The 12795-nt window shown below is 39.9% G+C and overlaps 1 protein-coding gene across 2 annotated transcripts in view; it reads right to left on the bottom strand.

The window, feature by feature from the left end:
- Positions 1 to 1675: 1675 nt before the first annotated feature.
- dlgap4b (discs, large (Drosophila) homolog-associated protein 4b) overlaps positions 1676 to 12795 on the bottom strand; it is a 100332-nt gene continuing 89212 nt past the window's right edge. The window contains exons 9-12 of one of the 2 annotated variants that reach the window (XM_034694398.1): positions 10948 to 11426; positions 9702 to 9793; positions 6784 to 6991; positions 1676 to 5935 (exon numbers count right to left, since the gene is read on the bottom strand). In XM_034694398.1, coding sequence (XP_034550289.1) covers positions 5892 to 5935; positions 6784 to 6991; positions 9702 to 9793; positions 10948 to 11426 — 823 coding nt within the window. In that variant the 3' untranslated portion in view covers positions 1676 to 5891. The remainder of the gene's footprint in view (positions 5936 to 6783; positions 6992 to 9701; positions 9794 to 10947; positions 11427 to 12795) is intronic. The other variant, XM_034694391.1, reaches the window with a different exon arrangement.

Genomic DNA, 12795 nt, shown 5'->3' with positions numbered 1-12795 from the left:
GGCCAATCACAATCACTTATGGCGCCTCCTCTGCAGCCGAGAGCCAATCACGGCACTTCGCGAGACAGCAGACAGGCTCTGTGTCTGTGTGACTGACGGGAAGACAATTTCATTCAAAGAACATCGCAGTCATTCAAACAATGTTATTTTCTCGACACGGTTGAAACCATAGAGTGTATGGCTGAAACCCTGCTCGGTTACATGGACCAAAGATAGTTTAAATATAGCAATTTAACAACGTAGCAATCTTTTTGCACCGTTGTAGCCATTTTTACTCCAGTGTGCGGCAGACAGCAGCACAGTGTGGTGGGCCTTATGTAACGTTGAGCGAAATGTACTGGTTACATAAATCATAAACGTCGAAAGCGTCTACCACATCTGTACAGTAAAACTACAAATAACAAAGTTATTTCGAGTCACTCTTGAAGTGTGGTATTTGGTATGTCGATTAGACATACAGTACATTTGACCGTCTGTCAAAACTTCAGACGTAGAAAACTAAAAGCTGTTGCTGCAGGATGCTGTAATCTCGACAGTGAGGGGGATTCCCCATGGCAAAGTAAGATGGAGTTTACGTTTAAAACCATTATTAATAGTGCAGTGAGGCTTAAAATGCAGGAAAAAACAGAAAAAACAATATGCTGTGTCTGAAAGGAAACTAACATAAAATAGACTAAATTAATTTGCAGTGGTGGACAAAGTACACAGCTTCATTACTTAAGTCAAAGTAAAAATACGCCATGTCAAATATTACTCCAATACAAGTGAAAGTTATAACTTCAGTTAAAGTACTACACTACTTTGATTAAAAATACTTAAGTATTCAAAGTACTTTTTAAAATATCTCAAAGCGTCGTGTTTTCACAATACATAAATGCAGTTAAGAATACATAGGATTGCATTCTGTTCCATTATGTTTATCTAGAAACCATTACTTGAAATCTCTAAAAACTTTACCATGGAATAAAAACAGATACTAAGTTACTCCAAGCACAGACAACTTAGTTTGAAATGTTCATCTGGAATGAAACAAATGTTACATAGCTCAACACGCTTTCTCAGGTTGGACTGTGAATTTTTGTACGTTTGTGCAGAGTGGGAAACAGGGAGAACATTTCAAATCATACATATCATTCTTCATTTCAGAAACCTCCAACACGGGCTGAAGATATGGCCATGGGAGCTCAGGTGGAGAATTAAAGCCATCATTAACCCCTCTAAATGAACTGCCTGATCTGAGTGAAATTTGCTCTGTTTGCTCCACGTTCAACCACTGAGACAAACAGAACTACACAAACACATTTTACTGTCTTTGGGATCAGATTTCAGAAAAGAGACAGAAATTCATGAGGTGACTTCAAAGCAAAAGTAGTGAGTAACTAGAGCATTGATAGAAATGTAGAGGAGTAAAAAGTACCCCCAAAAAATAATCCTCAAGTAAAGTACAGATACTCAAAAAATGTACTTAAGTACAGTAAAGTAAATTTACTCTGTTATTGTCCACCACTGACTATTATTAATAGTGCTGTGAGGCTTAAAATGCAGGAAAAAAAACAGAAAAAACAACATGCTGTGTCTGAAAGGAAACTGACAAAAAATAGACTAATTCATTTGTCATGTGAGTAAACGTTCAAGCAGCTACCAGACAAGCAAGTACAGCCTTGTTCAGTTTTTTGAGAAAGTATTATGTGAATTTTATTGAGTATTTCTTTCTTCATTATACATCTGAACAACCTTTAAATTGTATAAATAGATCTACAGCATTGTAAAAGATGATGACTTTCAGTCTGTTTTTTATTTACAGTAGACGATTCTAAAGAAGCACATGGGCAAGAAGAAATGTAGGATTATTAGCTTAATCTTAATATCAAAGAACCCTTTGTCTCAGTATTGCACATATAATTTAAATGTGACACAAATCTAGTTAAATCTCATTGCATGACAACACACCCAGTCACTCCAAACTTTGTCTCAAACAAAGTTACATTTTATTCTAAACTCCACAAACCCTGACACAGACACACACTTACTGTGATAGATATTCTATTATTTTAAATATGTGCTTGCTCCATAAAATATACACTTTATTTCATATTTCTGTTAGTAAGAGCTCTCCCTCACTCCTTCAGTGGAACAAAGCAGGGATGCTAATGAGTTTATTTTGCAAGCAGACCTTCTGACTACCGTTATGGAGTCGATCACTGTTATATCAGCAGAAGAAACTAATTTCCAGGGATATAACTGTTTATCTGTATGCTTCTCTTTTAGACTTTAACTTTCTTTCATTCTAAGAATTCAAATTGAAGTTGAAAACATATAAAACAAAACAAAATAAGTGCTTTACTTCATACTGTGTAGTCATTTCAAATCCATTCATGAAAAAGTTGATACATGAGAGCCACACTGGTTCACAGCAGATGGAACAACACTGACCTTAAACACACAATACAAAGTACAGTTAATCTTCTGTGGCTTAATATTATAACTATTCCCTTTTCACATTTTTGGTTGGAAACTAATTTCACCAACTTCATTGCTTATTATGTCAGGATGAGGCACATTGAAGGGCAGCTGATACAGGTGCTGAAAAACCAGTTCTAAAACTAAGGATTAAAGAAAATAGACCAATGCCTCAGCAAATGCTGATAGTTTGACTTTAAAGGGCTGTCCTATCACACCATTATCACCCTGCAATCAATGGCTTTACAGGCACAAGGTCCCCCACAGTGCAGCTGTTTGGATCATGGACAACCCTACCCAGGAAATAGTCCTAGGTGTGTCCCCGTGATATCTGTGTGTATTGGAGAAAAGTCCTTAGATGTATGAGATGAGCTCTCTTTGTCACTGACATCTCTGTATGAGGTTTAAACTACCAGGTTTTAGCAAGCTGCAGAAGCAACAACTTTCAGTTAGTGATGGTTAGATCATAGGGACACTTTCTCAGTTAGTGCTTCTCTTTTCCTCTGCATTTCAGATGTCACATAGTGGCAGGCATAGACCTACAGTTTTGTGCGATGAAGGGTTTGAAGGGATGAATGCTGAGGAAGATATGTGATGAATTTGAGTTAAACATTGGAACAATCTTGTAGTGGATACTATGGGGAATTGTTTCTGTCTTGTTGCAATGTATTGCATTAAGACTAACATTTACACACTTTCAAACAAATTCCCCAAAACATTTTAAGTCTTAAAAACTAAATCAACGGCAAAGATATAATATCTAAGCCAATAACATGTTTACTTATAGGTATGGTGACTTTAGACAACTAGTTTGAAACTACATGGCTCATTTCATAAAAGCCTTTTAGTCACAGAACTTTTTTCCTGGCACTCAGCAATCAAATCAAGGTAACGACTGTGTTTGAATCACACAAAAGGCCTTCAGGTGCTATAGCTATCCACGCCAGTCAAATGGAGAGGGGCATTGACAGCCACCAAGGAACAGGCTATTGACACCCCTAAGCCATTTTCCTTGCAAAGTCATCCCCAAACAGGCAAACACAACAGTTAAACAAAGGGCCACCATCAAGAGAAAGCTCATGCCAATACAGAGAAAGAATGGCGGTCATCAGGCTTTTCCAATTCAAAGCACCCAGGCTGCATTTTGAGGGGTCACAGCGGGAGAGTTAGATACTGCTGCAGCTAAAGCAGTGCAGTGACGCTGCTTAACATAACTAATTAGGAAGCAGAGGTCAGGGTTTGTTTGCTCACCACAAGAAGGAACCAAATGTGAGTGGAAGAAAGGGAGAAGGACTAGATTTTTTTGTAACTCAGGTCAGGGTCTGGTTTAAGATTTGATGTTGACTTTTAGGATGAAGTTAAACAGTGTTTCTGAGGCTCTAGGTCACACCTCTTTGTATAAGGAACTGGTGTTAAATGAGAGAAGAGTCTTTACATTTGTGTAGTCTACACAATGTGACTCCTTTATGCAAAACAGGGCAGGGCTTATAGTGAGAATCCCTTTCTATTCTGAGTACACAGTTAATACAAAGAAGCATAGCTTGGAAAATAATCTATGTCGCCCTCTTGTGGTCACATATGAAACTTTTCAACATTGGCATTCCAAGTCAGAAAAGGGGAGGGGTATGGTTGAATTTATGGGCTGCTCTGTTTAAATTCCAGGCCTGTGCATATCAAAATATTGAACCTGTGTTACAAACAGGGCTATGGCTACCCTCCATCCATGATCACAGTACTATTACTGCCGAGTTCCCTGCTGCTGATATTCCTATCCATGAGATGAATCTGAAACAATGAGTTCATCTTTGGCTTATGAAGTCTTCCATGAAAAGAAAAAGACAGGAAGCATTAAAGAAATGATGAAAACCACAATCACTAATGTATGTAATGCTTTTAATTAAATATTTTTTTCCTTGAATAAAAAAGTGCAGGTACTTTGGATGATGTTCAATAAAGGGGGACAAGAATGGTAACAAAAAAAAAAAACTAAGACTGATTGTGTTGATTTATGAGGACAGTATAAAAATGACATGTTCATATGTGTATCCAACATTAACTGATCCAGCATCGTCTGCCAGATGCATTACTTCAATAAAAACCCTAGATTCAGCTGAAATGTACTGTGTGAGTTGAATGATAAGTGAGGTTAATAAAAGCACTTACAGAAGCATTAAACAGACTGATGGAGAAAAAAACAACCTGATTGAAATAATCACAGATCTGCAGTTACAACACTAACATGTAAAACAAAACAAACGGGACACAGAGAAGCAAAAGAGGCTAAAAAGGAGTGGACAGCATCTCCCCCTGCAAAGACATGAATGTTCAGGAATATTGTGGCCACTTATAGTTCTCATGCTCGGTGATCTTTTCTATTGGAATGTGCTCTCATTCAAAACCATTTAAAAACTTCTTCTCACCTGTGTAAAATCTTTGACACGATCACAGTCTGCAGGACGCGCACATAAGAGTTCATCGCTAGGATCTATATAAATACCCCTTCAAATCTGACTGTCATAAAAATATTTATAAGCAGATCTAAATTGATTTCTTTATACAAAACAAAAGGTGAACAGAGTTGAAAAATTAATACGAGGAAGACGTACATAGGTTTGAGTCTGTTTCATGTGTGTGTGTGCAGTGTGTTCGATGGCCACAGGGTGGTGTTGTGCAAAGCTACAAGATGGCCAATGATCTGGGAAGAGAGGAGTATGATGGGTGACAGAAGAGCATTAATGATTGCCCTCTGTCTTCTAAATACATCTTATAGCCAAGAGAGAGGAGCATTTAAAACAGTCTTCATAAAGATTATTCTGGATATAATCATCATAGTAACAATACCTTCTTTAACAATTTTATGATGTCAAGAGTAGGAACAAGAAATGACAAAGTTCTTCTGCTGAGGTTTTCAATGGCAGCCTCGAATGAGGAGCTTCCTGCTTCATGGTCTGTCAAGTCCAAGAAAGTTCTAATTTCATTTTCTGTCTAATAAATGTTTGATTCCATCAGGACCAGCCTATCACTGTACGAGCGTGTCAAAAATGCCCAAATCAACCCCCCCCTAACACATATCTCAAGGAGTTTGATCTCTCCTCCCCCACCTCTATTCCTCTTTACTCAAAGTAGCTCATTTGCAATGTAAAAGTTTTCCTCTCCTTCTCCAAGTATTTCAGCGACACTTCTCTGTCCTCTGATCCAACCCTACATCTTATCCCCACCCTCACAGTCTCTCTCAGAGGCGGGTCTGGGCCTCAGGGACGTAGATTTCGATGCTGTCTGCGCTCTCTGTGGCGGAGTTCTGGCGAAACGAGGCTGCCTTTTTGGCAGCCAGCAGACGCTTGCGAGCCTCTTGTCTCTGCTTCTCTGCTGAGGCCGAAGAAGAGGTGGATGAAGAGTCTGCACTCTTCTCGCGGCTCAGCAATGGTCGTCCCTTACCGGGCTTCTTTGTTGCTGGAGGGTCTGCCTTCTCCTCGTCCTGGAGTGAAATGTGACAGACAGGAGGAGGAGGAGGACGGAGGGAGCGAGCAGATTGCGAAAAGGGGGAGAAGACACATGAGAGAGTGAGAAAGTGTAATATACAAAGTGGCTTCAAGAGCTTCTGATTGTTTAAGCAGCTTTGGCAGACAGGACTTTGACAGACAGTGACACAATGCCAGTGCTGATTTCTCTTCTTTTTTTTTAGCTAAGCTGTTTTAGGTGCTAACAGAAAAACACAGATTGACAACTTGTAAAAAAAGGCAAACATTAGGAAAAACAGTCATTTGCATGACATTTTCAGACATGAAATGGTTACATGAAGTGATGGGCACGTTCGATCAAACTAAAAAGCACAATAATTTATTACTAGACACAAGGTCAGAGCAGTTGCATTGAAAAGCAACATGAAGCAGGAGCATTTCTGTTACAGTAGTTGAAGGATCCATAAATGTACAACACACAAGGACATATCACAGGACAGAAAGACAAACTGACAAAGACACACAGATAGAAGCTAAGGCAGCAACAGCAAGACTGCATCAAGTCACATGAGCCCATGCATCTTAGCCATGCTCCACTGCAACACACACACAGTAAGTGACACATGCATGCTCAAAGCAGGGCTTTACACCTAAAAACACACCAACAACAGCCCTCTTTGAGATAAAGTTTTCCATGCATGCCTAAAGGGATCTCTCCGGCCCCTTTGTGTCAGACAGGGAGGCCCTGTTAGAGTCCATCCCACGCAGGGACAGGGGGAAGTTGAAAAAAAGGGGAAGTAAAAAAGAGTGGGAGAAATGGTGGTGGTGGTGGGAGGAGAGAGGCCGGTTTCGGCGGCTTTCCTACCCCAGCCAGGGCACTGGGCAGCAGGGGTGGGAAGTACCTTCCGCTCAGGGGGCGACTGGGCAGCCGCAGACTGTATGGGCTGCCAGTCATTAGACTTGAGGTGGTAGAGCTCGTCGAACTTGAGGCTGATGTCCTCGATGGAGAGCTGCAGCAGGTCCCAGAAACCAGCAAGGTCCTGGTCTGTGGGCCGCGGGTTTGCATTCACATTCTGAACAGAAGGGGATGAAAGTCAAAGAGCGATCAATGAAGGATGAGGAGGTGGGTTCAGTGTTTCAGCCTAATATATATAATATATAATGTGAGGAAAAGCACCCCCCATACTAGTTTTTTGTGGCCCTGGTTTAAGTCTTTTAAACCATTTACAGCAATAGGCGCCAAAATCATGTTTGATGAATGTTTATAGCTGGCACACTAATAAAAAATAATATTGTAATAGTGTCACTGCAGAATGGTGCATCTTGTATCTACAACCTCTAGGCCTGGTTCAACCTAAAAATAGCTGGTTTGAAATGCCTCGATTGTTAAATGCTGCACTAGGTGTGATTTAAGAGATGGCAGCTCAGTCTGTGTTACTGACTATCACAGGAAGCATTCTATGCCTTTATAAGGTAGTTGAGTGTGGAGAGATGACAGTAAACATACAGAGACAAATAGGGAATGATATGCAGAAGTTCCTGGGTCAGTCTCAAACCAGAGATTTGCTGCTTATGTTTGAGACTCTCACTCAGAGACCCTTGGAATTCCCAGTCATATTGAAACAGTATGACGAAGCTACACCTCTGAACTATACTTACTGTGCATACCTGCTCTTTTTTACCACTAGGGGGAGCCATGTTACAGCTAAATCTTCAGTCAAGCTGAACTGTAGACCAAAATGAGGATCACAGCCAAGATGTATCCTTTTAGTAACTGTGAAGTGTTTCCTAATAATGCGGTTAAAGCTGAATTACAAACATGCTGGTTGTTGAGCCACAGATAAGCAAAAATATATCAAGTTTTTCACAATGTCAACAAAAAGAGATGCAATCATTCAGGATCCAGTGTCGCAAGAAGCTTAAATGTATCAACAGGCTAAAGCCCTTACTTGTTTACAAACCGCTCTGTCTGTGTTTATTGTTTGCAAAGTCGGCACAGATTGTCAACAGATAAAAAGTAAATCCTTTTGTGACTTGTTTTCCTCTACAACTGTGTGTGTAGTGCTCAAAGCTCACATGCTTGTGTTTGTTCAGGCTCCAGTCTTTTGTTCGTATTCACACAGCAGAACTCAGCGCTGTGATGATCAGACATTTGGTCGAAAACATGATATCGTACATAGTGATGTTCAGAAAATAGCTGAGGATTCTATGTTTGTCAAAATAATAATCAAGATGTTGTGAAGCCTCTTAGACATAAAACATACTCTTTTTCTAACAATACATGTCCTTTTACCAAGGAGCATGCAGATGAAGGGAATGCTTTATGCCACAGGGAGTTACATTTACACAGGGAGAGGATTTTTAGGCCCCAGCTGGATGTTTTATAATTTTCAGATACCTACCTATTGGAGCGTCACGTTTTCCTTTATATTGTCTTGTGTATCTGCATTATCAAGTCTCACATCACCAACACCATCCATCGTGAACATGCGCTTACATACAAGAAGGTCCTTTTTTTCCTCTTCTATTTACAGGCTATTTTATCTACAGCTGCGTAATATTTTCACTGTGATTAAATACAGGGCTTAAAGTAAAAACAAATCCTGAGCCTGGACTTTTTTCCGGGGAACGGGGGTGGATACGACACATACGCTAGGCAATTTGGCAAACAACTTTTTAGCTGCATTTATTTTAAAGGCCCTTGTCAGGACGTCTTCCCCTGGCTTCATGAATTTACTCTCCATCTTACAGATTTCGGTGAAACAAACAAACACCAGTTTGGATGTTGCGTTCAAGACCACTCGGAGATAATCGAGAACTCATAGCATTCATGCTACAGGTTATTTTAATTGTATGCAAATGAAGGTATAAAGACACAAACGTTTATATAAATTATAATGGAATTTCAATTCAGTTTGAAAATAAATAAGTCAAAAATCTGATAATAATAGAAATAATAAGAAAATCAAATAAAGAGGATAAGAGTGAAAAATAATGTTAAGTGTGTGTGTAACTTCACTTCACTAATGAATATCTTACTAACTAAACACTGAATATCAATATCATCCCTCATGTTGGGATTAGTTATTTTGTATTCTACAGCTTTGTCCTAGTTTTAGGTCTCTTTGAATATAATCTATAAAGAAGTGTCTCTCAATTTTTCAAATGTTTCTTGAATACACAGATATTGTATTTCCAAGCTGTGCCTGTATATTTTATTTATTTATTTATTTATTTATTTATTTATTTAAACAGGGACAGTGTACAGCCATTTAGTTGTACCAGAGTTAGCTAGCAGCTAATTTACATCTGTAGTCCCTGGGCAGGAGACAGAGGCAATGCCTTTATACACTGCAGCAGCATGTCACAGTAAAAGTTTTTCTGTACTTCTCAGGATTAAGATCTTTTGTTTAGTTAATCTGGCAAAGAAGTTCTTAATTAACCAGCAATGTTTATCCCACCATGTGACCTCTGGTAGTTACACAATTTGTAGAAAGCCATTTCCAGTAAAACAAGTCACCTGAGAGGAATGGCTTATTAGCTTATTATAAGCTCCTTGTATTTTGTACTGGTGGGCCATCATGACTTTGTCTTTGTAGATGCAAAGAGGCTGTTTCAATACCAGACAGGACTCTTTTGTTGGAGGTATTTTTTTGTTCATTAACTAAAGCATTTGTTTGAGAATACTGGGTTAACTCAACCATACAAAACATGGGTTTGGGAACCCAGGTCAGGTACTGGTCTTGTAGAGTTGGAGCGTCACAAAAAAAGCTTTTTACACACCAAGTTTTGATCACACAGTCCCCGGAACTGCTTGAACTTCTTGGATATAAGGAGCTGGGCACTTCCTACTGCACTGCGAACCTTCCCCAGCACTGAAGAGAGAGAACAAAATCAAAACACAAGAATGTGTGAGGAAAATATTTTAGGTAGAGGTGTTTTTCTGCTCTAGTTAGAAAGCATGCTGTACAAACAAAGACCTGCATATCAAAAAGGCACAGAAACAGCCTCTAATTCACCAAATGGTCACTGACTTACACACAGCATATAACTGGTTTGATACGAAACAGAAGCTGATGGCAGGGGTCTTCACATTTTGCAACGCAATGCCCGACCAGCTGCACAGAGTGGCATGAGGAGGATTACAGTATATTGGACAATATTATCCTCTTTAGAGCCATCTAAGCCTCTATAGATACTGCATCTGCTGGCCTGTTAGTGGTCACTGTGCTCTATCAAAACTAGGACGAACATCTCCCACAACAAAAATTGGAACTGGATAGAAAAATGATGGCAGTGTTATTATAGTGGGTTAAAACACAGCTCTGGAGTTCAGATTTGCATCAGATTTAACGCTGACTTTACTGCAAGAGGTCTCTCTCGCACTCTTTCTCTCACACACACAACAAAAAAACAAACATCTGGACTCACTGAGACACACACAACCTCTGGTATGAACTGAGCATCCAAAGCCTGCCCAGTGTTTGTTTGTTTGTTTGTGTGTGTGTACATTTGTGTACATATGTGTGTGTGTGTGTGTGTGTGTGTGTGTGTGTGTGTGTGTGTGTGTGTGTGTGTGTGTGTGTGTGTGTGTGTGTGTGTGTGTGTTTGTTCACTGCTGATGTTAAAGCACTAATCTAATCTGGAGGTTTAATCAGTTGCAGAGTAGATTTGTGTAATTCTGGGGATTACAGGCCTGCTTGTGTGTGGTAACCCAGGTATTACCGCCTCATCCCCTCCATGCTGTGTGCGTCTGATGGAGTGATTGTAGAGACTGAGGCACAAGCCCTACAACAGAGCTCAGTCGTAGGGGTTTGTGCCTCAGACAGGAACAGAGTGACCTTTGAAAGAGGCTCAAGATGCAGGGTTCATTCAGAGGGCCCGCGACGTGTTTGAATCCAACAGAGCTGGGACTCTACTTCTATCTTTACTGTGTTGTCAGAGCTGGCCAGGCAATCTTTAAAAACTTCTCTACCTTCAGTACAACGTCCCTGAAGTTGAACACTTGGATCTGTGGTAGTAGCCTTACCCTCTTCTGAGAGCGGGTTGTCTTTGGTCTCCTGCTCCATCTGCTGACACCAGCCCTCCATGCGTCCAGTCTCGGCCTGCAGCAGCTTCAGGAACCAGTGCCCATCTCTCCTACACAGAGTCCCCCCTCCTCCGCCCTGGGGAATACTGCTATTACTCCCGTTCCCACTCTCCAGCCAGGGGTCTGGAGGTGGCAGAGATGAGGGGTCAAGTGCAGGGTCCAGACTTTCTGAGAAGGAGGAAGAGCTACTTCGTGTAGTGGAGCGGTTGAGGATCTGCCTGGGAGGTGGAGGTGAGGAGGTGGTGTCACCATTGTCTAAAGAGTCTTGTCCGGGAGGGGAGCTCATGGATTGGCTGCCACTATTGACCATAACTTTCTTCTCGGGGTGTTTGGCGATATTGATATGGGTGATGGCAGGGAGGTCCTGTGTGTCTGAGTCTGTTTCTTGTTTTGAGGCCATGCTACTGGAGCGACTGTTCCTGAAATAAACAGGGATGAGACTGTTATAGACAGGCCTTACGACTAGAACTCTCATTTATAGCAGTTGTTTTTGATCAACTGCTATGTACAGAGCAGTGGACAAAGTAAACAATGAATTATTCAAGAATGAAGCCTCCTTTACTGGAACAAACATCCAAAAAGCTAACTTTCCACTCTGAGGGCCTGAATCATAAAATGTTTGTCCAGGTTTGAACCTGCTAAACTCGTGCAAAAGAGACAAAAAGACAAACAAATTCAGAAAGCACTTGCAAAGGGTTAAATGCAACCCATATAAATAGTGTTGCTCTCTACTGGCACTGTATGCACATATTTAAATTAGGCATTATGCATTGGTGGGAGGCATATTGACCCATTTCTGATAGTGACATTTTATTGTCTGCTGAGGGATCATGTCAACAATTCCACTTCTGAGAGACCTACATTACCTCAAATAATATATCTGTACAAAAAGTGTGGCAAAATTAGTTTGACATAACTGTTAGTGTTATTATTATGATCAGGTGTTAACCCTCCTGTTATGTTTGTTTCTCTGGTACAGCAATAATGTTCTTGGGTCAATTTGACCCGGGGCATATCTAATTATCCAAAAGTGTCAGAACCCAAAAAATCCAAATACACATTTTATTTTAATCTAATTTTTAACTCCATTACTAACCATTTAAATCAACACTTAGTCCATTGGTGTTCTTTAATTCTCAGATCACTCGATTTTCATTAAAATTCATGTTACATTTTTTTTAATTTACATTGGAAAGCCCTAAATATAAATAGTTTTACATGACATACATTTTTGTTTATTTTATTTTACTTTTTTTATTTTTTTATTTTTTTTAATGAAGTGATGTTGATAAATTAACATGACACCTCTTCTGTCACATGCTGCCCAGATTTTTTGCTGCATTTAGCCGGTTTGGAAGGCATATATTGCCTAAAATAGACTTTAAAAAGGGTCAATTTGACCCGCAACATAACAGGAGGGTTAAATCAGTCTGGGGCTGTCCAAAGCTCAAACCTCTCACTAAGATGCACACATTTGAAGACGGACTGGGTTTCTGTTTCTTGGTGCTATAAGCACACACAATCAATTCTTTGTTGACTTGCCCCTGAGTGTTTGTATCTATATCTACACTGTTAGTCAATGGAGATATAATACACAACATTGATCAGAGAACTCACTTCTTACATGATATTACTGCACCCTCTCTTATTACGGAGTCTGGCTTCCTCTATTTATATGGAAAATGGAAGAACAGGCTAAACATGAATGTTGTCCAAATCTACATTTTTTTTACGTTTTCAGGAAATGCTGACATGTGGATAATGAAATGTGTTCATTGCTTGACTGAA

Source organism: Notolabrus celidotus, chromosome 1 (assembly GCF_009762535.1).
Source record: "Notolabrus celidotus isolate fNotCel1 chromosome 1, fNotCel1.pri, whole genome shotgun sequence".
Lineage (NCBI taxonomy): Eukaryota > Metazoa > Chordata > Actinopteri > Labriformes > Labridae > Notolabrus > Notolabrus celidotus.
This window is presented reverse-complemented; position numbering and strand designations above follow the sequence as displayed.